The sequence below is a fragment of the Euprymna scolopes genome, chromosome 42 (genome assembly GCF_053919585.1).
Source record: "Euprymna scolopes isolate OS-2025 chromosome 42, ASM5391958v1, whole genome shotgun sequence".
Classification (NCBI taxonomy): Eukaryota; Metazoa; Mollusca; class Cephalopoda; order Sepiida; family Sepiolidae; genus Euprymna; species Euprymna scolopes.
Window position 1 is genome coordinate 27,261,363 of NC_136523.1, and position 10,000 is coordinate 27,271,362.

General features: G+C 30.3%; 1 protein-coding gene across 1 annotated transcript in view; it reads right to left on the reverse strand.

Annotated features, from left to right (window-relative positions):
• The window catches only part of LOC145267148 (uncharacterized), a 44,995-nt gene that overhangs the window by 18,426 nt on the left and 16,569 nt on the right, over positions 1-10,000 (reverse strand). Inside the window, exons 2-3 of the mRNA XM_080123194.1 lie at positions 3,467-3,644; positions 676-748 (exon numbers count right to left, since the gene is read on the reverse strand). Of these exons, the coding sequence (XP_079979320.1) occupies positions 676-748; positions 3,467-3,644 (251 nt within the window). The remainder of the gene's footprint in view (positions 1-675; positions 749-3,466; positions 3,645-10,000) is intronic.

The window sequence follows — 10,000 nt, forward strand, 5'->3', positions numbered from 1 at the left end:
TGCTGCCGATAACAACATAAAATCTAATGTAATTGAAGTCCTTTTTTAAATAATCAAGCTCTGTCCATGATCCAACATTACTTATCGTGTTGTCTCACCATATGTCTAACACATATTATCAGTGTGAGATTTATATATACGCAGAAGAGACGTTGCGAATCTATCTCTGCTTTATCGTTATTTCCATGGCAGGTGCTCGTCTGAGCTTTAATCTATGCCCCCCGCCAAACTTTAACGTCTAGCAAAAAACTAAACTAAATAGTTTCTCCCACTCTTCATCTGTGCCTAAACCTAAACATAGATTCCATGAACAAAGCTTCTTTCGTAGAACTGCATGCCTATGGAACTCTCTTCTGTTGGCCTACTTTCCAGTTGACTACAATCTGATTGTCTTCAAGTCCAATGTAAACAAGTTCTTGAGGAACCGTCCCCCTGAGTAATCCAACTTACAAAAATTCCACTACTTATATTTACTAGGCTATAATCACATCGACTAATGTATACTCATTAACTCTTATCCTCAAGTGGCCTCCGGGCCTTGATAAGTGGTAGTTTCTATGTAAAAAAAAATCCATTTAAACCGCCCCGAGTGTCTAGAAGAAGCACACAATCATCACGCAAACAGACGCACAAACATACATTGAGCTTTATATAGAGAGATAAGACACCGTTTACCTTTGTTCACAGATGGGCAGTTTTTGCGAAGGCGTTTCCAAACACCAACTCAAATCAAACTTGTTCCATTTGACTGAAATATATAAAACATAAATAATTTGCTGGTTTATTCTGCATTTTTCGTATTGGATATAAAAAACGTACTGGTATTATCAGTTGTGGTATTAATTCTGGGCACACTACGCAGTGTATATAACAATGGATTGTGGACTAATTCATCCAAGTTCACCGCGGTTGGCTCCTGACTAAAGCAAACAATAGATTGATTTATAAGTAGACGATTTCACTGATTTGATCACAATAAAATCATTGGAAATGTGGAACGTTCGGTGACCCTCATTCAATCCCGAGCAATATCTGATCTTTCTGCTAATATATATATATATATATATATATATATGAGAGAGATAGAGAGAGAGAGACGCGGGGCATATATATATATATATATATATATATATATATATATATATATATATGTATGTATATATGTATATATATATATAATATATATATATATATAAAAGTTCGTTATTTGTTTACGAACAGACGATTTGAGAACTTTAAAAGTGGTGGCGAGTTATTTACTGGCGTCAATTCCATGGTCGAGTGGGAGAACCGCCGACTGTCAACACAACGGTTCTAGGTTAAATCCTTGGCTTGGGAGAGATGCTAGTCTAGCGGCACTGATGAGTTGTGATACAACGAAACAGGACTGTATGTTGATGACTACAAATGTATTATATATATATATATATATATATATATATATATATATATATATATATATATATATATATAAATCAATTTTCACCCCAAACAAGGCACAGTGCCACTTTCAAGTAGGGGACTACTATCGGGGACATAAGTTCCAAAGGCATTATGAATGGGAGATGAGTGGCAAAATGTTTGTTCACATTACACTTGAACTTCTGCATATCAGTACAGTTGGAAAAGCAGAATCCCGGAAGGGGGTTCCAAAGTCTTGCAGTTCTGGGGGAAAACTATTGGAGTAAAAGGCTTTCTTACACCTAGGGATCTCTACTTCTCTCTCTCTCTCTCTTTCTCTCTCTCTCTCTCTCTCTCTCTCTCTATATATATATATATATATATATATATATATATGATCACTATTATTGTTCTAAAAGTACAAGCTTACGTTAAAACGATCTCGGCGTAGGAATTAAGATGTTAGGTTCATTAATTTTTAATCAAATGATATTTTGGTACATTTGATTATTATTTTTCTACATATAAAAGCTTAGGTTTAAAATATCTTTGATGTTCACCGCGTATGTATCAAGATGTCAGATTCATTAAGTTTTAATGAAATGCCGTTTTGGTGCATTGATAATCATTATTTTTCGACATATGAAAGCTTAGGTTGAAAATATATTTGGTATTCACGGCATAGGTATTAACGGCAATTTCATTAATTTTTAATGAAATTACTTTTTGGTTATTTTGATTATTTTTTTCTGCATATGAAAGCTTACGTTAAAATATATTCCGTAATCACTGCGTAGGTATTAAAATGTCAGGTTAATTAATTTGTAATGAAATTATTTTTTGGTACATTTGATAATTATTATTTTTCTACATGTGAAAGCTTAGGTTTAAAATATCTTCGGTATTAACGCCGTGAGTATTAAACTGTAAGTTTCATTAATTTTTAAGTAAATGGCGTTTTGGTACATTTGACAATTATTATTTTTCTAAATATGAAAGCTTAGTTTGAAATATCTTCAGTATTCACGCTGTAGGTATTAAAATGTCAGGTTCATTAATTTTTAATGGAATGCCTTTTTGGTACATTTGATAATTATTATGTTTCTACATTTGAAAGATTAGGCTTAAAATATCTGCAGTATTCACGTCGTAGCAATTAAAATGTCAGGTTAATCAATGTTTAATGGAATTTTTTTTTGTACATTTGATAATTATTATTTTCTACATATGAAAGCTTAGGTTTAAAATATCTTTGGTATTCACGGCGTTGGTATTAAGATGTCACGTTCATTAATTTTTAATTAAATGACTTTTAGGTATATTTGATAATTATAATAATTATAATTTTCCTACAGATGATATGTCAAAACGATCTTCGATAGTAACGGCATTTGTATCAATATGACGGGTGCATAATTTTTAACCAATTTTCTTTTTTGATACATTTCATAATACAGATGGTCCTGGATATGACCTCAAAATATATCCGATGGTGAGGCCTATACTTTCGGGCTTTGAGGAGTGTGGAGCTACCCTTTAATTGCCATTGCTCCCAGGTCCACTCTGACCCAGGGTGGTAGTAACTGTTATGATCCAAACTATGGGTTAAATAGAAACCGACTTGAAAAAAAAGAACATATATTCTATTAAAAAAACTTTCTTCAAAATCACTGGATTCGGCATTGAATAACCTGAAAAGTGTTGATATGCCGTAAAACAAAAACAACCAACCATAATACAGGTGCAAATAAAAAAAAATACTCTTCGGGTACATGGATTTGAACCATGAGCCGGTATTTTTCCAAGATTTGTACGTCCAGGGGACGCAATACCGCCTTGCTGCCTCCGAACTAATTAAAACATGGTCATTGTAAAGTCCAATGTTATTAAATTTTTGTAAAGTCGTATCGATTAAATTCTTACAATTACATATACAAAGCATCTATTGAAGTTAAAAATTATTTATTTATTTATTTATTTTATTTATTTATTTATTTATTTATTTTTTGCATGCCGCCTTAGCAAGTTTGTAGCTTTGAAAGTTTGAGGATAAATGTTTGTTTACCTTTGGAATGTACGGTGTTTCTGGGTAAGGCACATCCTGGTGTCTTTCTTATAGTGAAACGTTCCTTTGCCAGGTTTTTATCAACTCGGGTGTTCTTTTGGAATTGGTCGAACTGCGAATGACGAATTCCGGAATCATCAACCGTCGTTTTCAGACCATATAGATCATTTTCGTCCATCTAATAAAATAATTTTAAAAAAATTAACTTAATTAAATAAATAAATAAATAACTGTATTCTGTTGAACCAATAAAAAGATTCCCTGATTGGAAGCACCTAAGATGTTGCAAGTTTAACTTATTTTTGTGACGTAGATAATTAAGTCAGGAACGAGATGCGATAGAATAGTCACAACATCAGCAATTGTTTTTTTCATGAGCTACTCGTCAGTAGAACACAATACCGATGGGCTGCTTTCTAGCTGAATACGACATAGTCGTTTTCGGACAATTAAATTCGTTTTCGTCCACCTAATTGAAAAGAGAAGAGAATGGAGAATTTAACGTTAAAAATAAAAATACAGGTACTCTTCTGTCATGCCAGTAAAAGGATGCCTTGATTGAACGCTCCTTGCATATTGCAATTGTACTTTATTTTCCCACGAAGATGCTTGTATCAGAGGTGATATGTTTTCTGGAGCGATGGAATGATCAAACTATTAGCATAAAAGATTTTTCTTTTCGAGAACTATTCGTCTGCGGAACACAATACCGATGGGCTACTTTCCAGCTGGTTACAGCATAGTCGTTTTCAGATTATTAAATTCGTTTTCGCTGATATATAATTATTAAAAAGTGCTCGATATCGACGTTGGTCATGATGAAGATGACATATAATGATAAAAAAAGTTCGCAATATTTATAGTATAGCAGGTGTGTCCAAATGGACCTCCATGTGGATCCGGACAACGTCAAGTATCTCTCTCTCTCTCTCTCTCTCTCTCTCTCTATATATATATATATATATATATATATATATATATATATATATATATATATATATATATATATATATATATATGAAATAAAATGGAGGTGGAAGGACCTGAATACTCAACGTTTCGCCCGATTTATGCGGGCTTCTTCAAGAGGGATGGTCATTGACGAGAGAGTCGGAGGATTGGGATATATATAATGATGGGGAAGAGCAGCGTGTTTTCCTTATGTAAATTAGATGTCATATATACATGTATATACATTTTATGAGAGAAAAAATAAATTAGAGTAAACTAGTGTAGTGGATTGCATCTAAAAGTTAAAATATCGTAGAGATTTTTTTTTTTTAAATCTCTACGATATTTTAACTTTTAGACGTAATCCACCACACTAGTTTACTCTAATTTATTTTTTCTCTCATAAAATGTATATACATGTATATATGACATCTAATTTACATAAGGACGTATCGTCGGATTTAATCCAGCTCAACAATCATATATATATATATATATATATATATATATATATATATATATATATATATATATGTGTGTGTGTGTGTGTTTGACTCATGTCCAGGCAAACTACATCTAAAATTTCAAGTGTTTAGACACAAAATTGTCGGGGGACTTTGGTAGAGTCTGAAGAGTCCTAGAGTGGATGAAACGCGGAATATTCAGTGTAGCTTAATCGTCATATATATTTTATAAATTACTAACTAGTTCTACCTACGTATTGAGCACGTAAATACTTAAAGTTTACGCATAAATCTATACTTTCGTATATTAATTTTATGTGAGTAAATTAATATTATATTTATAAATTTATATATATATATATATATATAAGAAAAAGATAATACAACTTTGTTATATATGGGTCATGGAATTGCATTCATCTGCAAAAAATCTACCTAATTTGCATATTCTTTTAAACTATCATTTCAATTAATTTCCTTTTAGTTTTTTATTCAGTTTTCTCATGGGATGATCATCTTTAATTACCTATTACGTGTAATTATATTCATACAGATATTCTACATGATTTATACTTTCGTAATATTTGCGTAAAAAAATTGTAGTAAACACAAACATCTTTCTATATATATTTATGTATGCTTATATATATATGTTTAAATAATGTTGCCTACCAAACTCCTCTGTCAATTTTCAGTCTACATACATGAAACTGTATATATAGGGGTATTCGATCCTATGCGAAGTTTTATATTTGGTTTTTAGCCGGGGAAAATGCAAAAGAGGAAAAAATTTTAAAATGGTGACGGTCGAACGATGGCATTACAAATATTCATTCGTAACATAATAGCTATTGGTTCATTTAATTTTTAGCCTTGCACCAGACATGACTTCATAACTCAAGCATTAAAGTCAATGGAAAAACTAAATCGTGTGCTAAACGTTCTGGTTTCGATTCTCAGTTTTTTTTTATAAATTTTTTAAATCATTACTATATATTCGGTCTAAAATAATATAATGATAAATACAAAATTTTCAGTAATCAAAATATCATATTTAAGCATATTTTATGGCCGGGCAATACCGGGCGGCCTTCTCGTATATAGATAAATAGAGGAGTCCTAATAATACAAGAAGCTGTTACAAACCACAAAAAACAATTAAAAATAAAAACCGAAATTAAAAAAAAAACCCGTAGTTGAATCGTTCTTACCTTTAGTTGAGTTGTATGATGACGAAGTATGGCCGCGTTAACTTGCACCAGTAAAATCATAAAACAAGAAAATTGTCTAAACATTCCGTCGAATTTGTTCATCACTTTCCTGGATTTCTATATACGTGTATAGATCAATAGATGCGTACATATGCGTGTATATGTACTAGTTGTATATGCCTGTTGTTACTCGCTAGTCCGTGTTACCGTAATTGTACTTTAAATGTTTTGCGATAAAGCCCATGAAATTATGAATGTGTGTATATACTATATGCGCATGTGTGTAGGGTCGACTCTTCCGTCGGTTTCGGCGTATGAGCTTCTGGCACAAAAACTAAGTGTATCGGAAATTCACACAGATGATTTGTTTATAGTGGTGAAGGCTTTGTGTAGAACCAACCACAAATTTTGGTATTACTGCTAACCTTTTTCGGTGCAGACGACTGCTATAGGACCGAGTAGACAGTAAACCGCAGTTTTTTTACATCAAACTCTGCTGTATGTGCGCATATGTATATATAAATATGTATATATATACATATATCTATATTTATGTATACATATTGTGTGTATTTATATGGACATGTATATATATATGTATGTGTGTGTGTAACTAAGTATATATACTTATATATATATATATATGTCTGCGTTGTACTTGCGTACATATGTGTATATGTGAGTATATATGTGTGTGTGTGTGTGTGTGCATACGGGTATATATCTGCGTGTATATTTATAGATGTGGGTGCGTGTACGTCAATGTACGTGTTTTTGTGCAGGTAAATATAATATATGTTTTATATGTGCATATATATATATACATATATATATATATATATATATATATATATACTTGTACTAGTTGATAAATACGTGGAGAGTGCTCAATGCCAGTTACAGAGAGTATATTTATAAAATTATTCTGTCACGATGCGCTGTAGATTTAACGTCGAAGTTCATCAAAGTTAGATCTGATTATACATGCAAATAGGTTTATATACAATCATATTCATGTATATATGTGTGTGCGTGCGTGCGTGCGTGTATATATGTGCGGATAATATATATATATATATATATATATATATATATATATATGATCCCTTTCTGGCAATTATTGGAGAAGTCTACGTCCTCTTATTTCTAATAGCTAAATATAATTATTTACTTTTTACTTAAGGCAATAAAAAAAAGAAACTATAAATAATCCCCCCACCCAACACTGTCGCACCCCACGGAGGATAAGCGCAATAAACTAAGACGTTCTATTAAAATGTTTTAATAAAGACGTCCGACCATTTTATTGCTTTCTAATTATTAATAGTTTTATTTTATACTGAACGACAGATAAAATAGAGATAAAAAAAAAGAAAATTAAAACATTTTTGTGACCCGGATGCGAACTCTGCGCCTCTCCTCTTCTGGCCCGTCCGGAAACGACGAGATGGGAAAACAACCAATGAAATGAAAGTGTGTTCGCTTTTACAAATCATTTAAAAATCTGTGAAGAATTAATCCTTATTTTGCCGCAGGTAATCCACCGAGAATTCAATTTTTTTTTTTTTTGGTTGAGGAGACATTCTTGACTTTATACGTCATCTTTATTTTATTTTTGAAACGTTTTTTTTTTTCTTTTTTGTTTTCTCTTTCTCTTCATTTTTGTCCTTTTTTTAGTAGTTTTTATCGTCCACGGATATATTTTTTTTCTTCAAATTTCGGTATTTTTTCTTTCTTTTTAATGTACTTTTTTCTTTCGTTTTATTTTATTTTTATTGCTACGTTCTTTTCTATTTTGTCTTTTTTTTCTAATAATTCTCACATTTCGTCCGTTATTTTTTTTTTTTTTGCTTCACTTTTATTTTATTCTTTTTTTTTTTACCCAGTTCTCTTTGTTTTTTCTTTCATTTATTTTACGTTTATTTTTATTTTGTTTTTTTATTATTAATAGTTCTCATCTTCTATGTATGCATTACGTATTTTTGTTTGCTTAAAATTTCTTTTTATTTTAATTAAATTTTATTTATTTCGTTTATTTTTCTTTCTTTTTAGTTTGATTTCTTTCTTTATTTTATTTATTTCTTTCGTTTTTTTGTGAAAACATAACTGACTTTTATTTTTCTTTCTTTTTAGTTTGATTTCTTTATTTATTTTTACTTCTTTATTTTAGTCCCTTTTTTTTCGTTATTTCTTCCATTTATTTTAAGGGTTTTTTTTCTTATTTTGTCTTTTTGTTCCCATCTTTTTGTCTATATATATATTATTTATTTTTCTTTGCGGCAAATTTCTATTTTTTTATTTAATTTCTTTCCTACGTTTTTTTTCATTTTTCTTGTTTTCTTCTTTTTTAAATAATAGTTTTTATCTTTTCATCCATATATTATTTATTTTTCTTTGCGTAGGCACCGCCAAAAATGGCCGCAAAATCAAGTTGTTATTGTTTTTTAAAACGAAATTACATTTATTAAAATCCATTATTTCTGAGTAACTTTTTTTTTTCCAGAAAGATAAAACCCTGAATTTTATCATATAGAAAACAGAATAATGTAAAACTTTTTCTACTATTTTTAATTCAATTTTAAATGTTAAATTTTCCCAAAAAGTTAACAATTGACATTTTTTGTCTTGCACAAAAAACGTACTTAAATATTAAAAAAAAAGGGTTTTTGAAATAATTAATTAATTTATTTATTGTCTAACTAAGATTTAGGATGATTTTCTAAGAGAATATGCAAAAATATTATAATATAAGTACCTGAATTTCAAATAATTCCACTTATTCATATAGGTAACCAGATATTTCGCATCGTCGTAGAGTTCAGATCGACTCTGTTTACGTTTTCTTTTGATGGGAAGAAAACTATGGAAAACCAAACAGGCCAAAAAAACTTATTTTTCAGTGACGAAAATTTCAATGTATTATTAAGCTGAGGCTGGCCAGTACCAGATGGGTGACCATTTGTATGAGTTTGGTTTTAATGTGTATGTGTGTGGGGGCCAGGCTCCCCAAAATGGGGGGGGGGGGGGCAATTTAAAGCAGAATAAAAAAAAATTATTTCAGCGCGTTTGGTCCACCGTAGTCGAAAGGCGGCAAACGTTTTCAAACGAGATCGATAAAAATGATGCTATTTTTAACACAAAGGGCACAATATTTATCGAATTTTTTTTTTTGGTATCGATTATTCAAAGCATGCCCTGTTTAATAATGGTCATGCATTATTCGGCTCGCTAAAAAAAAATTGTTAATTTATTTATCAAAAATTTTGAAATGGCTTTTTTCGTATAAATATTAAAAATTTTTTTTTTTTGTTTTGCTTAACTTAAATTAATTATTTTACTTAACATATTCACCGAATTTCACACTTCAAAACTCAAAAGCGGGATAATTAAACACAATCGAAGTTCTGATATTCAGACGTCAAAATAAGGTATGCAAACGAATTTTTTTTTTTTTTTTTTTTTTAATTTATAATTCTGTCCCTTACAACAACACAATATGTTTTATTCAGTTTCAGATGATTATTTTAAGCATATTTGTTCCCACTTCAAAACAAGGGGGGTTTTGTAAGCAAAAAAATATATATATATAAATATCGTTTATGAAAAATAAGTACACTGATATAAAGTTCATTCTTCTCCTAATAATCGCTGAAAATTTCGTATTGATCGGATAATTACCTGATTTTTGGTAGATTTTTAAAAAGACGGTCCGTCAAAAAGTACTGACCTGCCCCCCCAGTTTTGGCGGTGCCTATCTTTGCGTCAAATTTCTATTTTTTATTTAATTTCTTTCCTTCGTTTTTTTTTTTCATTTTTCTTCTTTTTGTCTTTTTTAAATAATTCTATTCATCTTTTAAAATTATTTTTTTGCATTAAATTTCTATTTTTTTATTTCATTTCTTTCCTCC